Source organism: Chamaea fasciata, unplaced genomic scaffold (assembly GCF_029207755.1).
Source record: "Chamaea fasciata isolate MVZ Bird 193981 ecotype frontalis unplaced genomic scaffold, bChaFas1.0.hap1 SCAF_2, whole genome shotgun sequence".
Taxonomy (NCBI): Eukaryota; Metazoa; Chordata; class Aves; order Passeriformes; family Sylviidae; genus Chamaea; species Chamaea fasciata.
In genome coordinates this window covers 91884519-91903141 of record NW_027094087.1, presented here as the reverse complement: position 1 = coordinate 91903141, position 18623 = coordinate 91884519, and the positions used below count along the sequence as shown (strand labels likewise).

Below are 18623 nucleotides of genomic sequence, written 5' to 3'. Positions count from 1 at the left end.
TAAATCGGCATCTCAGATTTGCCCTGAATTGCCTTGAACAGCTCAATTTACATTGTAGAGGGCTATACTCAACCCCTTCTGCTCCTCTTGCAGCCCTAGGCCATCCTTTATCACTTCTCAGCAATGAGCAGGCCAAGAGAAGTTCAAATCACACAATACACAATAGTATTCAATACACAATATCCTTGTTTACTCACCAGAGAGTCAAGAAACATCTTCCATGTCTATGAACTATTTAATTAACTTTAAGTAAACTTTCTCTGGATCCAGTCTAATTTGCTCAGGTTCCTTACACACCCAAGCTCCAGGCTACTAAGCATTAGAATACAATCACTTCAAAATATTATTACCTTTCTCTCCCATCTCTCCTGGAAATCCATCTCTTCCTGGAAGTCCAGGACTACCTGGTGCACCAGGTTCTCCCTGCTGACACTGATCAATTCCATCTGAAATGAAATTGCAATAAAGGATATTGTTTTGACAAGTGCAAGTTTCCATTATAGGGTTGCATTCATATCACACCTGAAATGTTACCTATGAAAAGTGGTAAGTCAGGATAGTATTTTACCCCTTTATTGGATTTACTTGGAAAAAATTAAATGGGATTCTGTATTCTCATTCCATATACACTGCTTAAGAAACCCTGAGAATAATAGAGAAAAGACAGGCTCTGCCATAATGAGGTTACAAACAATTTCAACGTAAAATCTATTTTCATTTTAAGTTTCAGCTTGGAAAAGTATCACAGGTGAAAAACTGATGTTTTGACCCTGAAGAGAATGGAGAGTATTGATGTTTTGAAGAAATTCATTAAGAATGTTTTTTTGTACCCTGATTTCTCTTTTCAACATTTTAGGAAACTTCCAAGGTAAGAGCAGCTTGACAACATCTATTTAACTTCTTCACACTGATCAAACTTCCTGAAAACAACAAACCTCTCATATGTTAGGATCTGAAATAGATAACAAATGAGAATATTTATCAGGCTTGATACAAGAATATAAATAATGCTTGTTCTTTTTTGATGGTATGATGCAGGATTTGACCCAATGTAACATGACATTCTTTCGGCCAAAGCCAGTAGTCAAAATGCTAATGTGAAGTTTGGAAAACAAGTTAAATCAAAAAGAATTGCTTCCCATTACGTACTTGAAGAAGGCTAAAGAAGTATCTGGGGAAGGAGCAGAATTAAGCAATGACAATAATTTGTATGAAAAATAGGAATTGCTCTTATTTTTAGGAAAATTTAAGATTTAGCCACTTAACTCCATATTGCACATGCTGGATTTTAAACCACTTCACTGGCAAACACAGCAACAACCAGGCATCTTCCTCTGTTTTTGAACAAAGTATCTTTGGTTTAGGAATTCCATAGAGAGTAATATTTCTTTCAAAAGCTTTGGAGTACCTTAACTGTTGTAATAGGGATATAATTTCTTATGTTGAAATGATAATTTAACTGACAATATCAGTATCACCTATAGCAAAAGTTTTCTATCAGAGTTAAAACATCAGTTGTAAGGAACTATTTAGCATGGACCACTTCCAATGTACTTGGTTATTGCTTCATTGCAGAGGAAAATTATTTTTTCTCTTAAAAATTCCTTCATCACAGTTTAATAAAATGTGTGTAATGTTGTTATCATTTCTACTGATGTTATTATTTACTTGTCACATCATTACTGGCTTTTCATTTACTCCATAAAGCAGGTGTTTATCCTGGTCTAGTAGGTGGCATCCTTGTTTGTGCTTGAGGGGCTCGAACCAGATGATCTTTATGGTTTCTTCGAACCCAAGATTTTCTATGACCACATTCTCCTCTAAGATAAGTTTATTTTAAAATAATAACTTCTGGCAAACTAGAACCTCAAACTGCCGTTCTCATACTTGTTCAATCTGTTACCCAGGCTGGTACTGCAGACTTGTAAATCCTAACACTGAACCTTTTATGCTAAGAACAGTATTAGTATCTGCTGTTTTTTAATTGAAAATACACAAATATCACTACATTGGCACAACAAGACATGGAACAAATTAATGTGAATAAAGATCAATTGTTTGGTTATATTCTAACAATTCACAATGAATTTTGTAGAAATTTTTAAAGTATTTATTTAGCACAGAATCCTTGTCCTTTTCCAGTAAGGAAAAAAGTGGCTCTCTGCACTATGCAACAGTGGTTGCAACTGTTGGTTCATCAACAACTCAGGTAAGTTTCTTCCATGACACATGTGCATCCTGATAATAGCTTTTATAATCTTGTCTCTTTTTTCTAATGTGCATTATGAGTCTTCAATGTGAAAAGCAACCCAGGGCTTTACCTACCTGTTCTGCCTGGAGGTCCTGGTGGGCCAGGCAACCCAGGGGGACCCGGGAAACCATCTCTTCCAGGGATTCCAGGTGAAGGGAATCCAGGAGAACCCTTTTCACCTTTTTCACCTCTCTCTCCAGGGACACCAGGTGATCCTACCCTGTCTGGAATTGGTCGACCTTTGGGCAGAGTAAAACATACATGTAAAAATGACAAGTGAAAAGACAGCAACATTATCAACTTACTAAATTTCACAGGGTTTTAGAGAGAAATGGAGAAATTTTAGTGCAAAAGAAAAAAGGGACTGTATTTTAATTACTGGTGATTTATAAAAAATTGAGTTTGTATACTCACTACAGCTGAGAGAAACTCATTTCTCTTAAGTCCCTAGACAAACACACCTTATCTGTATGAAATGCTTTTCTGAGATTTAGCTGGACACACTTTTGCTGTGTAGTAAATAGTGGCAAGACTAAAGTTAACTTAGCTATTCCATCTAGAAACTATTACACACTTCCTTACCTCATAACAAACTAAATCTAAAACACACCTAGAAAGGGAGGGCATGTCTGATAACTTCAATAAACAAGTACTCAACAATGTTAGCAGATTTAAGGAATGCTAAAAACAAAATCGTTTCTAAGAATAATAAGCGAATAACAGACAATAAAGAGAAGCTGCTAAACAACTAGCAAAAACCCCAGTTAAGATCTCCTTTCAGCTATTTGTACAGTCACACAGGTCTTCATATTTTAATGATTTATTTCAGTTCACAGCTCATCACTACTCTTGACTGCTAAAACATTTTGAGTCACCTGCAACACTGCAGGAAGATATGGAAGTCACAAAAAGCTCAGTTTCTGTAGGGTAATTACAGACTAAGAGCTATCCTTACAGCCTGTGGCATATAGCATCTTCTCCCTAAACTATGAAAACTTTCCTGGAAACTATCTGACCCTGGCTCACATGAATTTCATATTTAGCTCACTGCCAAGATAGAAAATGAAAGGAAGGAAGGTAATGGTAGTACCACTGCAGGCTGTGTTAAGTGTGGGGTCTCCACAGATGATTTGCCCAATTTTTAAAAAGCAAATATCATGGTGCAGGTCAAACATGTGTACATGTACTTATATACATAAAAGCAGTGTTACCAAGGCTGTGAAGATGTCAAGGCTCTGAAAAAGACAGCATTTGTAGGCAAAAGAAATAACCTTTATCAGACCAAGAGACATAGTCAAAAAAGCAGGAAGCCTTCAGGATTGACTTTGACCGACTAGGTCTTATTTCTTCCTTCAAACCTTGTTTTATTATACAAACACATACAGAGCTGAAGTGAGAGCAAGATAATGACCTACATACGAGCACACACACTCAGGTACATGTGCACACACTCACACACATTCACATTTAACAATTCTTGCCCAGTGGAGTCATACTCTCTGGGCTGTCTCTGATGGACTGTACTACAATTTCAACTTCAGCAGAAAGTTATCAGAGCAGAACAGAAAGAACAAAGCTGATCACATCAGAGACATGAGAAAAGCAATCTAGAGGAAGGGTCTGCAGGGATGATTAGACCCCTGGAGAGGTCAGTGCTTGGGTGCTCAGGAAGTCAGGCAGTAACTGAAAGCAGCTAAGGAGACTATCCCTCAGGGTTGTTCACACAACATATGACAAATGTGAAAAAATCAGTAGTCATAATTTCATACCTGGAGGTCCTGGGATTCCTTGTGCACCAGGGAAGCCTTTAGAAAGAGAAGATTCCAATTAGGCAATGATTTCTGCAATGCCAGTGAAAGTGAATTTTTAGGAGATATAACTGAAATTCACATTCATGCATATTCACATTCTGAATCGAATTTGAAGTTAAATAATCTATATATACATTCAAGAAATACATTCAGAGAAAAGGTCCTGCTGTGTGCCAACTTCCTCAGTGATTTTTCTTGAATTGGCTAAGGTCTGAAATAGGGGAAATGGGAAGGGAAACACTTGATTTTCACTGTTTACTGAAAATATTTTTAAAATATGCAAGCCAATCTTAGGATAAAAAATTAGCTACTGAGTTTTACAAAGCAGTCTCAAGATTCTCTGCATTAATTACGTTCTTGTTGATTCTCTGTATTAATTACATCCTTATGTTCATGTTGATTTCCATACTTCTTAGATAATCTCACTGAATTATTTAACTGCCATAAAAACTGATTCCAGTTTCTCATTTTTCATCTATAAGTTAAAGGCAATCTTAGTTATGTTGAGAACCAGAAGTGTCCTACAAGCTACTACAAAATATAATTACTGGAAAACAATTAAATAACTGGAACATTACACTGTCATAAAGAGCTCCTGAGCAAAGATAGTAAAATTTTAATTTCCTTTAGCAAGAAAACTAACAGTACAATTCAACTAAAAAGACAAGACAAAATACGTACCTTTTTCTCCTTTTTGACCTTTCAGTCCAGGCAAACCTGAAACTCCAGGGTCTCCTTTTTCACCAAAGGTATCTACTGGTCCACCATCTATCATCTAAATCACAGAACAAAGACTAGAACATACAACTGAGCCATCATATCTCCCCCACCTTAATCTCATGCTACAGAGGCCATTTTAGTTTTATTGACAATTTTCAGCAGTTTTGATTATATTTGCAATTTCAGCAAGTGAGAGGCTTGTAGATGCTGAGGAACTACCAGAGAAAATAAATATTTCCTATTCTACCCAAATGCCTTCATATCAATTGCAGGATTAAGTGGAAAGCTTTTATAGCATCTTTCTCAAAAAGAATGACGGCAGAAAACTTTAACATGGTAAAAGCACTGATCCATTTGGTTTGTACTACTTTTTATTTTAAAATACTATATTCTGCCTATTTTTGATAACATTGATCTGAGCTCAATATTTTAGGATGCTAATACTTACAATACAATATTCAGGAAGTATGTACAATTTTCCAAACCAAATTAGCAGATGTTGGGAATTTGTTCCCATAATTGGGAAGCGGCGCCACCAATCATCTACTTGTTCCTGACTAGCCCTATTTTTTATCTGAAGTGTTAAAAAAATTATAAATTGCTCCCCTGGTTTCTTCTTGTGTGTAAGGGTCAACTTCTGCTCAGGGCCTCACTGGACATCAGTCAGCAAGTGGTAAGCAATTGCACTGTCCATTACTTGTCTTCCTCAGGTTTTAGGCCTCTCTCCCTCTCTCCTCTTGTTATCTCCCTTTTCTTCATGATTATTACTACAACTACTATTAGTAACTTTACTTTTATTAATAATTTGTTCTTATCTCATGAATTTTACCTTTTTCCAATTCTCCTTCCCATCCCATGTTGAGGAGGGACAGTGAGTGAGTGAGCAGCTGTCTGGTGCTCAGTTCCCAGCTGGGGTTAAACCACAACTGTGAAACTGACAGATTTACTCTCTTGAACTTTCTTTTGGACACTGTGTAGTGATTAGCAATGCTTATAATATTAACAGTCCAAACATTTGAAATTCATATTCTTTGAGGGTTCCTTCCCCAAATTTCAAACATACTTTAAAGAACTGCACCCAACTTTTGCTACCATTAAGGAAAAATACGGACAAGATTGAAGAGAACAAGGTAAGACAGTACATAGTATCTCTTTTTTTCCTCATTGTTTGAGCACTTTGACAAAACTTAATATAATTTAATTTTATTTTCAGTTTAAAATGAAATACAAATTTATGTTACTTACTCTTCCTGGAGGTCCTGGATAACCTCGTTCCCCTTTGTCACCCTAAATCAAAATAGAATTTATGATTTAAATGCAGATCAGATTTTTTGCCAACAAAATCAGATTTCCTCAACAAATGAACACTTTGATATGGATTCAAACAACATCCACATGGTAAGTACCTGGAATGCTATAATAACCAGCTGCAGTAATTAGTTTGCAAGCCTGTACTGGTTTGCACTATTTGAAGAGAAACTGTAGGTTTTAGAGAAGTACACTTATACCTATACTGGCTGAACAAAGAGCTTGTGAAAATAAAGCCTGCATTAATCAACACAGATAAGAGATCTAAACTGGGCATACCTGCACTCCCTTCATGTTGACTTCTGCTAGACTCCGAAGGATGACATACAGCTTAGCAACATTCAATTAATATTGCTTTATGTGCATTCATTGCTTTAATGCAATCAATGAACACACCACAAAAGCTATTAACTCTCTGTGTGAAGGGAAGCAAAAGTTGCTACTACTCACCTTTGTGCCAGGCTCCCCAGGTCGTCCTGGAATCCCAAACCCTCCAGGCAAACCCTGTGTGTAGAAGACAGTGAAACCAGAAGAGACAAATATAGATGGATCTTAGCTGTGGTAACAGCAAAGTTTAAAAATTTTAGAAGTCACAAGTTCACCGAAAGCAAGAACTTCAAATAAACAATTCAGAAGGCTAGAAGATTTCAACTATCTATCATACACAGACAGTTCTTTGTTTAGAATGTAAGAAACAACACGGGAAATTGAGTAAAATACATACAGGTTCTCCTTTCAGTCCCGGATCACCATCTTTTCCAGGCTTTCCCTGTAAAACAGCAAGTTCCACTCTGCTTTAACAGACAACCACGTACATGTAATTTCTAAATACAGTGAGTGGAATACTAATATAAAATTATCACTATTGCAGTGCATTCATCAAAGTGCGCTAATGCAGCTAACAGAGCAGAGGGTACAAATGGTTAATATGTCTAGTGCTTGTATTACTCAACACCCTTCAAGATGCCAGATTAAATAAAATCCTGCAAATCCATTCCTAGATTCAGAAATAACACAGTTTTCCCTGTCACAGAGTCTTCAAGACAAAAGATATCTACAGCACAGAAAACAGGAATCAGATCCATCTTTTTCCTTCACAACAATCCCTTTATATATATATACACATATAGATACTCTTCAACTTCAGAAGAGATTTTTGCATAGATATTCAGTGGTTCAGTTTTAGCAGAAGGCCTGGAGAGTGGCTCTGCATCAGACTGTGTGGTAATGTAGTGGCAAATCCACTTCCCTCACACTGAAATTCAAATCATAAGGCAGATAATATGCTAAAAGTCAAAATTCCCTTCGCCTAAGTAAAATTACAACTATGTAACCACTGTGTTAACCTACAGATTGGATACGATTCCCTTGAAATAGTCAACAGTTACATGATAAATGATCTAGATGGACAAACCTACTTTTCAGCATTTTCCCTTCCTCTTCCTCTGCACCATAAAAGGACTGGGACATAAGCTTGTAGCCTGATCCACTGGAGGCTGGCTTTCATTTGGTGTCCCAGTGCTTAGATTGTATGTGTAGCATAAGCAATATGAATTTGTCCCATAAACCCAAGGAAATGTAGATACTTAATACATTTAGTAACAGTGCATGCAATTCAGTCTAAAAAATAATCCAATCAGTTTAGGTCAAAAAATTTTGTCTTAAGGCAATAGAAGGGTAAAAATGATAGAACAAACATGAACAGCCCACCATCACTGAGGTGTGCAGCAATGGTCTCTTATAAAGAAGGGTTAAAAGTAATTTTTAATGATTAATTAAGACTATGATCTGCAAAGTCAAGAGAGCCTCCAGATATACACTGTGATCAGAATTAATCATATGGTTTAGCTTCATCAAACTAGAATATCAGACTATAACATCTGCTCATCTTTCAAGGCTTAGCTTAATTTCAGGAAGTTGCTATGATTTCCTGAACAATTAAAGTATCTTAGAAACCTTCTTCAGGGAACTCTGCAGAAACTGAAAAGTATATTTTTGATGAATTCATATGTTCTGGTTTCCTCAAAAAGTTCTAGGCCAATATGTCTCCATTCCTCCAGCTTCAAGCCCTCATTTACATTAGAGTAAAAATACATAAATAATAGAAAAGATAATCTCATCACATAACATTACTGAAAAGTTAATAGAATATGTGACTTTGAAGCATAGTAGAAAGGGAGATTTTCTTTTTTTCAGACTGAAGCAAAATCAAATGCCTATAGATGTGCTGGGCCTAACAGTTTTTGAAGACCCACACCTTGGAAAAATTGGAATTACTCAGAATACTTTAGATACATTTGGATATAGAAGAAAGTACAGTTTTGCTACCTGCTCAGCTATGAAAGATACAGCACGACTCATGGAGAAGTTCTATGAACGAGACTATGATTTAGGTCAGATTAGACAAATGTAACAGACTTTACAGCCTCAATCATCTACAGGCAGGCTAGAAACCAGCAAGCAAAAGGATTTCAGTCACCTGAAGTTTTTGCTCCACTCTTGTCTTTGTACCAAACTGTACCTTCAGGCTAAGCAGGCTTATGTTGTAGATTGCATGTAAGAATATTTGAAATAAATTCAACATGTTCCATTTAGCTAAAGTCACTTTTACAGAGTGGTTTTTTGGGGGGGATTTTTGGGTTTTGTTTTGTTTTTTCTTTGTTTTTTTCTTCCATTCTGGAATGGCTTAATCTTTCCTCAGTTTGGATAAATGGGAGTTTTGCCTTCACCTTCAGCACTGCAAGCTACTGGTAAATGTCTTTAGGTATCTGAAATGTTACATACTAACATTACTGCATGTTACTACTACCTTGATAGTACACCTGCCCTACAGCAAAACTTGCTTGTTTAAAATATAAAAAAAAATGCTGTTTAACTAATGGTAACTAAGTTTCATTACCTAATGGAAAAAGTACAATAACTGCAATTATGGTATTGATAAAATTGAGTATACTTACACGTGGACCAGGCCTCCCAGGTTCACCCTTGTCTCCTTTGAAACCTGAACCTGGCAATCCCTGGAAAATAAATACTCACCAGATTAAACATACTGCCAAATTCCAAAGTAACTTTTCTTTTATCTAACAGGCATAAAGATATTCAGTGCCATTATCACAGTCCTTACAATTTTTATAGTAGTAAAAAAACTCAATACTCACTGGGATTCCCTGTTCTCCCTTTTCACCTGGGTCACCCTAATAAAATTATTAAAAAAAAGTAAATTAGTAAACAAAAACTTAACCATTATTCATTCAGGTTGTAAATAATTCTTCATTTCAGCAAAAGCACACTTAATTCTCCATTTCAAGAACTATGATGTGCAAGAATTTAGACAAACGTGAAATGTGAATCCATTAAGCTAGTTTATTTTACTGGTATATATTGCTTCAACTGCTTAATTCAGTAATTGAAAAATTCATTAGCACTAAAATTTCACAAATATGTACATGAAAAGACGTGTATATGCTACTTAATTCAGACTTGAAGAATATTCTTACAAAATCCTATCCTTATCAATCCTCCTTCCTCAGAAAGTTATCTGCGGCTTACTTATTTATGCAATTATTGGTGCATTTACCATCTATCATATATATATTTTTAGAGAGACTTCTAGAATGAAAATTAAAATTCATCCATGATGTAAAACAAGCAGAATTCTTTGAAAAATTTGCTCTAGGTGACTTTGTATTTTCTTTTTCCTGTTTCACTTTTATTTGCTAATTCCTATTGATTATACTTTAATGAAAAATACAAGAAATTTAATCATTTAACATCTCACCTTTTCTCCCTTTATGATTTCACTCCCTTTTTCTTTCATATGAGGTGCTGGTCCTGGGGGTCCTGGGGGGCCCCTTACCCCTTGTTCTCCCTGTCAACAGCAAATCCAGAATTGTCCATTGAAAACAGAATGACATTGAGATCAAATGTGGCTAAGACCAGTAACATTAATGAGAACTACCACTCAAAAACATAGTTACATGGGTTTTTAAAAAATTCTTGTTTCAGCAAAATCAGTGGGTTACAGAAAGGGTTACAGAAGTCACTACTGTGTAACTGGTTACCAACAGAAACTGCCCTGAAGACAGACCTCTGAATCTACCCTTACGGTGAAGATTGATTAATCTATCTCATAGATAATCTATAAGTATCACAAACATATGCAAATAATTACAGCAATAGTACCAAGGTTTTATAATGCCTCCTTCAGGAGGAAGGAAATTAGGAGGAAAGAGGTCAGGTACAGAAAGTCAATGGCTAATGGAAAACGTTGCCAAAGTTTACAGTGCTCCAAAAGCTTTATAGAGGTCCATAAAAGCCAACTTCAAGATGATAACTGTGGATGACTTTTTAGTATGCATGTGTCCAATGCAGGATCAGAGCTCCATCTCCTTCTATAGTGCAAAAGCTCTATCTTTACCAGAAAAACACATCTGAAAGGACTCCATAAATTTCTATCAAGCAGTAATGCACAGCAATACCATTTATCTTTTGCTAAAGACAAACCAGAGGAGTCCAGGAAATCTCCACACACTTCTGTGTCATCTTCTCCAACATTTTTCAATAAATTTCATGCTAACAAATTAATTTCAATAATGGGTCATGTTGCAAAGAATTCTATCCATTAGGAATATTGACTCAAAATCTATTAATAAGGTGGTGGTTAAAAAAACAAACTACCTAAGTAATACAATTTACTTTTACCCCAAAAGCCCTTTGTCAATGACACTCATGAAAAGCTTCTGGAGAAGTGCTCAGACACATTGTGAATAGCCCTTGAATGTATGCAGTTCTTGGCTCCCAGAAACTCAACATAGGGCAATTTAAGCCTAGACCTCTCAGTGTGAGAGGTAACAGATTAAAGCTGACATGTATTACCTCCCATTTGATGTTGATTAAGAGAATAAATGGGATCCTGGAGCACATACTTTGGCTTAGATTCATTCAAAAGTAAACCACTCTGTATGCTCTGAAACCTCTTCCTGGTTGTGTCAGAACACAATAAAAAGGAACAACTGAAAGATCTATTTCAAATGTGTTTATTACCAAACCAAAATAAGGCAGTGTTGTGGGTTTTGTAAAGAACATGTTATTCTATTCCATCTGAGTGGAGCAGAATTGCTTTTCTTTGCCCAAATGGGTCAGTGTCGCTTATCAGATGGTGGAGTGCTACTTACCTCTCTTCATTGTTTCACTACTCCCATGGGGATATCTTCTGCTAATGGACCATTAAGAGCTCACCAATGACATGACACATTACATCGTACTATTGTAAGATGCTCCACACAGGGAGGGGGAGCCAAACCATCTTAACCTAGATAAAAAGGAACCACAGTGCCACTATGTATCCAGTTTTCCACCGGATGCCTGGAGGAAGACCGGACCCATCTCACTGTTACTGGACCCTTTTTCTTCAACGGGACCATCCCTACTCCAACAGAACCACATCTGCCACTCCAGGAGGGCTTACTGTGGACTGCTTCCAACACCCTGACCAACAGGGTGTCAGGTTATATTTCTGACTCTGTCAGGGTTTTCTAGGATTTCTTGTTTGTTTGTTTGCTTGCTTATTCTTCTGTACTACAACATCTGTATTTTTTATATCCCTAGTAAAGAACTGCTATACCTATTCCTAAAATCTTTGCCTGACAGCCTTTTAATTGCAAATTTATAATAATTTGGAAAAGGGAGGAGGGGCTTACATTTCAAGGGAGACTCCAACCCTCCCTGGCAGATACCTGTCTATCTAAACCTAGACAGGCAGACAGGCCTTAGAGTCCTACAACAATTAATTCCGATCATTCTGAACAGCATATTAAATCTCATCTCTTAGAACTCAATTGATTTTTTAAAAAATCTCATGGTGAATCCTAATATACAGAATAAATGTGTCCAGATCTGCCTACTGGAAATTAAAATAGCTTTCCAAGCACAGCTGGAAAACAGGATGGTGACCTAAATTAATGTTGGGTATAACATCACCGTTAAAAAAGTCTGTAGCTGCTCATGACTTCTGTTCATTTAGGTGTAAGTTACAGATTTACTCAAGTCTTCCAAAAATTACACCGTTGATTATCTCCACTGATTGTTTTCAAGGGTTTTCTTTATTTAAAACAAAGTATCAAGAATATTTCTGACAGTTCTTCTCTAGAAGTTTACAAGAGACCTACCTTTTCACCTTTGGGACCCTGAAAGCCCAAGCCCATGTAGCCCTGAAAATGTAAATTACATACACTTAGTCAATTTCTTTCTGCAGTGCATACATGCATACATATAAACATACAAAGGCATTATGTATTTGACAAGGGCTAAGGGAGAATATAAAAGACAGAATATGTCTTTTAAATGCATATGTGAAACAAAAAAATAATCATGTCCTAACTTCCCTGCTGTTTTTTTAAGCCCTGTGTCACAGCAACTTGTGAAAAAACAGATGGAAATTCATCAGATAATTTTATTGTCAATATGCTCTTTTACCCAACAGTTTGGTGAAAAAGTTGACATTTTAAAATTAATTCAAATAACCACAGAATGCCGTAATTACTACTGATTTGATCAAGTAAGATAACAGGGTTAGACAAATTTGAAAAAAAAAAAAAAAGTGGTAAAAATCTCTTTTTATGATGTTCATTAAGACACAGAAATACAACCCAAAATATAGAAAAACCCACACCTTTAGGACCATTAGTTTCCAGAGTTTTGAGGATTTGGGATGCAACAAACAAACAAAAACAATAAACAAATGGATTTAATATTTGCATTAAAGTGTCTTACCTTCTCGCCTGGAAGTCCTGGTGGCCCTGGGGGACCCTACAAGACAATGCATTTTAGCATGCACATGTATAGAGTACACTAAGTGGAATAATGCCTTATTCTATGAAAACAGCAAAAAGGCAGATCTTTTCACTAAACCCAGTAATTTCATTTTGCTCCTGCTGTGCATCATTCACAACTGTATAAAAAAACCATAGTAACAAAGAATCTGAGATAACTCATGAATTATTATAACAGACAGATGATAATATGCTTCCAAGGTAACACTCAGTGCTGCTACCCATAAGAATAACCTCAGCAAACATTTGGATTTTGATCTGGATGCTTGGTATGTAGTTTATTTTCTATAAATTAAATAGGGGGAAAGAGGAAAGGAGGACCAACAGCTGCAGTCTCTCCCCCACAAAAATACCCTCCAAGAGTGCCAGAAGAGAAGAAAACTGTAGGAGCAGCTGCTACTCAAAACCTGTGTTGCCCAGTAATTTCTGCCATGGTAGAGTTCAGAAGGCTCAACATGAAGCCTGGAACCACATGTTATCTTTTCCAAATCCCAACCAAGACCTGCTAGACACACCTTCTAGAACATTTCTGTAATAAAGATCTGTAAGTGCAAATCACCATGAAAGGAAACTTACTTGCTCTCCTGGAGGACCTTGTGGCCCCATTGGTCCCTGAAACCCTGAAGCTCCAGGTGGACCCTATGAAAAATTCAAATGGTGTCATAAGAAAGTGATACTTATATGGTAATTTCATGATACTGATATAATTTTAATTGAAACTCACTGCTATTCAAAAACAATTTAAACTTACAGGCAGTCCAGGTTGGCCAGGAAACCCTTTTTCACCTTTTAGCACACCAGGACTTACAAGACCAATCACTTCACCTGGATCTCCCTATAGTAAGAAAAGAGTAAGTCTTGAATATGAATTCAAATACATTTAAACTTATCAGGAGAGGAAAGCTGTACCTATGCATACTTTGAAATCATTTGGAAACCAGACTTTAAAAATTTACCTTATTTCTTTTAATTCAGCTAAAACACAGACATATTAAAAGTTAAGACCTTAATTACCAAATGTATTCTAAAGCTACCTGAAGAGATTCCAATACCAAACCTATTTTCATACCGCATTTCCTGTATTTTAATGGGTAATCAGAATGATTTCTCCATGAAATGTATCACTACTACAGTGTCACCACACAACTGAACATCTGACCTGGCTGCTGAGAGATGTGGTAACTTCACAATCTCTTTCCCCTGCTGAGATCTTCATGCTTACACCCAATTTTGACATAAAGGCCATTTATGATGTTCTTTTTCTTCAGGAAAGGAATGCACCTTATTCTTACTTCAGGAAACTATTCTGATCACCATCCATACCCTCTTTTGAGAGTAAAAATCCCATTTTTCCTGTGTTTTGGTAAAAAGTTACAATATTGTAAGTGACTTTATTCCAGCTCTGTACCTATGCATGCATGCCTAGGGAAGAAACATCTGAGTACTTCTGTGTTTCTAGAATGAGTCAGTTCTTTCCATGTGAGAGTAAGAGAAATGAACATTTTAATAACTTGGGTTGTCATGTCATTAAAAATTTGAGATTACTTTTAGACTTATATTTAGCTTACAGTTCCAGATAAAATCTGTTCATTTTAAAGACAAAAGGCTCTCTGATGTCATTTAACGCTTCATTCTCCAGTTCACAGAATGCACTGAGATACCTAGTTAGTTAGTCTGATTTCTTTTCTTTAAGAAAACTGCCTAGTATGTGTTGGGTGATTCTCATACTGTGGGGTATAGGACCCTCTTCCACAAACATCATCCATGTGAAACATTTTAGACAAATCAAATGCAAATATATAACCAAATGTTTGAATCATAAAACCTCTCTTAATCTTTATACACAATTGGGTGGCCACCATAGTGTTTATACACTATTAATGATATGTACTAGTTCTTTTCTGTTGTAATCCATATAATACTTACCCTTTTAAGACCTCCATGGAACAACACATACGTTCAATTGTTGTTAAGTTGGGAGGTCACTCGACTGTCTTTATTCAGTGGAGTTGCAAAACAGAGTACAAAGTGAAAAAGGCAATACAACTTTTCAGTCCTTAAGTAAAGACTGCTGCTAGTCTCAAAGCGTGTAGAGATCACACAAATTCTTATTGTTAGAAGCAGGATATAAATATACTTAGAGTAAAATGTACCTTCATTCCAGGAGGTCCTGGAGGTCCCTGTGAAAAAAACAAACATATTTGATGTTACTGCTCTTCAATGTTGTATATATTGCATCTTAAACTCAGTATCATTTCCTATAGTTATATTTCAATTTCAAGAGTCAGCCTTAAAAAAAAGTGAATCAAGCAGGAAAGAATCTACTTACTATACTTCCAGTCAGTCCTGGTAAACCTGGGGGACCTACTGGACCTCTTTCACCCTAAGGGGAACAGAGAAATTTGTTTTGTTTAGAGAACATATGCTTGAGGGACGTTTTTGTTTCAACACAGAGAGACTGTTATAAACCTATGTAAATGTCACCTTTGTGCCATTACATCCTGGAATGCCAGGTGGACCAGGAGGGCCATCTTGTCCAGGAATGCCCTACATGAAGAGAAAGTAAAGAAATTAGCAATATTAGGAACAATCCAGGTCAGATGTAACAACTAAAAGTTTGATGTTCCTTGTAAAAACATATATGCTTCATACGTACAGGAAGGCCTGGGTTTCCTGGAAAGCCTGATACTCCTGGGGGGCCCTGCAATTGAGAAAAACACAAACTGAAATCACATTTCCACAAAACAGCAGGGACAAGCTGCAGACCAATTGGCATCTCCAATGTTGACAGTAAAAAATCAGTAACATTTAAACTTCCTTGGCAAAATAGCTCTAATCTTCAAAACCTCTCAAATATGTCACCTTAATAATGAATAACTGAAAGCGACCTTTTATATTTCTTTAACTTTTTAAGCTGTAGGAACTAGATCAGAACCTCATGTAGAGGTAAAAGGGAATGCACAAGTGTTCTCTTCTCACAAACATCGTTCCCAAAATGAAATTCACTGTAGGCATGTCTTCATAGCAGAAGATAATGTTAACACACCATAAAGATGCTCGCCTGTCATACTCACCAGTGTATCAATTCATTCTTATTATCAAAAATCCTATCAGGCTGGTATAATTCTTTCTCCTTGAACAGCTTTTCAGTGTAATGAATCAGGCATTTAAGTTGGCACATCATTTTCATCCTGTCTCTTACTTATCCATGCAGCAAATCCTAAAACATGTATTATGAAGCAGAAAAGATGCATAGGAATCCTGAGCTCAGATAGTGTATTTGCTTCTTTCAAAACTTTATGATTGCTAAAATACATTTTACTTACTCTGCAGCAAACAAATGCATTTGCCAGGAGGTGCCAGTTTACATTAACACTGAGGATATCCCAGGTCAACACAAATATCATGGACTGAAATATGGATTTCTTGATCTAGCAGACTACCCCTGTAACACCTCATAAACTGCAGCTACTTCAGTAAATTCTATTTGCTGCAGAAACTGCAGGCAAATGGAGAACAAAACTGCATTTTGAGATGGCATTTTGAGAATCCGTGAGAGAGAGAGTATAGCTGAAAATGTATGCATCATTACTGGCCAAGTAATTTGAATCCTCTCTCATCACGACATTAGGAAATGTGAAAATTCTCAGGAAGAGCTTGGCACCTCACAAAGTCCCAACAGGCATGGCCCTAGCCAATATAATATGCTAAAATAAATGCTATATAAGTGCCCCATTAAACAAATGACAACAAGAAGATCACAGATATTTGGAGCCTCTTCTAGCAAAGTTAAGAAATCTTTGTCCCTGGCTTTAATTTGCTCTGTATCTTTTTAGCACATATGTGCTCATGACTGTGTCACCTTCTCTGCTGGAGTGCTTCAAGGGTAGATGGCAAATATAAAGGAGAATTTTGTAGAAGGAAATATGGTTGGTTCATTCTGAAACTGGAAAAAAGCCTTTCAGTATGTCAGGAAGATATCAGAGCCATATTAAAACCAGTGCCATTGACACAGTGGTAAGTACCAGGTAACAATGCAAATTAATAAAGGTACTGGCTGTCCAATGCAGAAAGAATTCAAAGGTAAAAGTGAGAATTTTGAAATTACTGTGCAGCACAAGGGGATGTCATGCATTAACTCAGAGACTTCCTCTTGCACTTGAAGGCAGCCATACCCAAAGACATCAGAATTGCAAGTATGACAAAACTCACTCTTGTTCCCTTTGTTCCTGGCAGTCCTGGTTCTCCAGTATCACCCTGAAAAGTAAAAGGCAAAGCTTTATCTTTTCTTGGGACAACAATTTAGGGAAATCTGATTGTGTTGAATACTTAAGCTTAACTTCCTACCTTAAGTCCTGGTGGCCCAGGGGGACCTTCAGGTCCTTGCATTCCAGGAAACCCAATCACACCCTGAAGTCCCGGCAAGCCTCTCTCTCCCTGTGGAAAAAAAAAACCAACTCCTTAGCAACTACACAACTGAAGCTCCTTCTTCAAGTAACTCACATATGCCATTTTTGTGCAGGAACCTGTTAAGTGGTAAAAAGCTACGCGACAGCCAAGAGTTCATGTTGGTACTTGAAAGAAGGATTATTATAAATAAAGAAACATTTATGGTCCAAAAATAGATTGTCAGGGACTGAGTGTGGCATAACAGAAAAGCACTCTTTAAATATTAGTTAAACCCTTTTCTCTGGATAGCGCTCTTCATAGCAGATTTATTCTCCTGGTAACAAGAAGGTCACTTTCCCTCTAATAAAACCTACTTGCATTCCTCCAGAGGTGCTGCTAAATCCCAGTAGAAAATCTAACAGCCCAAATCAGCAACTAAATTTCTGAAAACCACAAATACCACTGTTTGGTTAACTAGTGTTTGAATGGTCAATACCACTCTTCTTATACACAACTCACTACAGCAGGTTTTGGAGACCAGGTTTGTCAGTCAGACGTGAATTTCAGGGTGGTTCAGAGACAGGGTGCTTTGAGATCTTCCAAGAAGCTGTAGACAAAACTCTGTGTGTCATCCTTTCGATTCTACTTTAATGCTATATGGGACACCTGTGCTATCCCTCTCCCTACAACACCAAATCTATTTAAATCAGATAAATCTAGAAAACCTATCCACTCTAGATCAATATTGCAGCTATTATACATTCAACTACATTTGGACTCTCAGTGAAACCAAGAGGAACACTATCTGAATAAATGATGCAAAAATCTACACATAGGGAGCGTGGGGAAAACTTATGCATGTCAATTCCTGGAAAGAGCAAACCAAAAGCCACTGATTCCTTGCAGGAAGTAACCAGACTTGTCCTTTCAAGGTCTAATGTGAAACAAGCAGAAACACTTCATACTGTCAAAAACGGTGGGAATATTGGATGAATAAAAGGTAAGCATGAAACTGTGAAAAGAAGCTTGGAAAACAGCTGAAAACATGGCACCTACTTTAGAAACTCAAACCACAGCAATTTTCAAAGGATAGCAAAAAGAAAATAAAACTAACAATGTTCAAAACACATGAAGGGCCACTACAGAGACTTAAGGATTTTCAGCAAAACAGTGAGATGAAACTGCAACTTGTAATTAACGACCAGTTGAGTATTTGATTTCAGGATCGCGATAAACAATAAACTTTTCTCCTGTTTGCTCAGAGCAAAGATTCCCAGAAATATGCTGGCTACTTAAGAGGTCAGCTGAGGACTG

The 18623-nt window shown here is 36.8% G+C and overlaps 1 protein-coding gene across 1 annotated transcript in view; it reads right to left on the bottom strand.

Annotated features, from left to right (window-relative positions):
* COL4A1 (collagen type IV alpha 1 chain) overlaps positions 1–18623 on the bottom strand; it is a 122035-nt gene that overhangs the window by 37301 nt on the left and 66111 nt on the right. Inside the window, exons 3-22 of the mRNA XM_066176772.1 lie at positions 17268–17357; positions 17133–17177; positions 15577–15621; positions 15405–15467; positions 15250–15303; positions 15074–15100; positions 13672–13755; positions 13497–13559; positions 12862–12897; positions 12258–12299; positions 9869–9958; positions 9249–9284; positions 9048–9107; positions 6815–6859; positions 6541–6594; positions 6028–6069; positions 4744–4837; positions 4021–4056; positions 2326–2490; positions 351–446 (exon numbers count right to left, since the gene is read on the bottom strand). Coding sequence (XP_066032869.1) covers positions 351–446; positions 2326–2490; positions 4021–4056; positions 4744–4837; positions 6028–6069; positions 6541–6594; positions 6815–6859; positions 9048–9107; positions 9249–9284; positions 9869–9958; positions 12258–12299; positions 12862–12897; positions 13497–13559; positions 13672–13755; positions 15074–15100; positions 15250–15303; positions 15405–15467; positions 15577–15621; positions 17133–17177; positions 17268–17357 — 1267 coding nt within the window. The remainder of the gene's footprint in view (positions 1–350; positions 447–2325; positions 2491–4020; positions 4057–4743; positions 4838–6027; positions 6070–6540; positions 6595–6814; positions 6860–9047; positions 9108–9248; positions 9285–9868; positions 9959–12257; positions 12300–12861; positions 12898–13496; positions 13560–13671; positions 13756–15073; positions 15101–15249; positions 15304–15404; positions 15468–15576; positions 15622–17132; positions 17178–17267; positions 17358–18623) is intronic.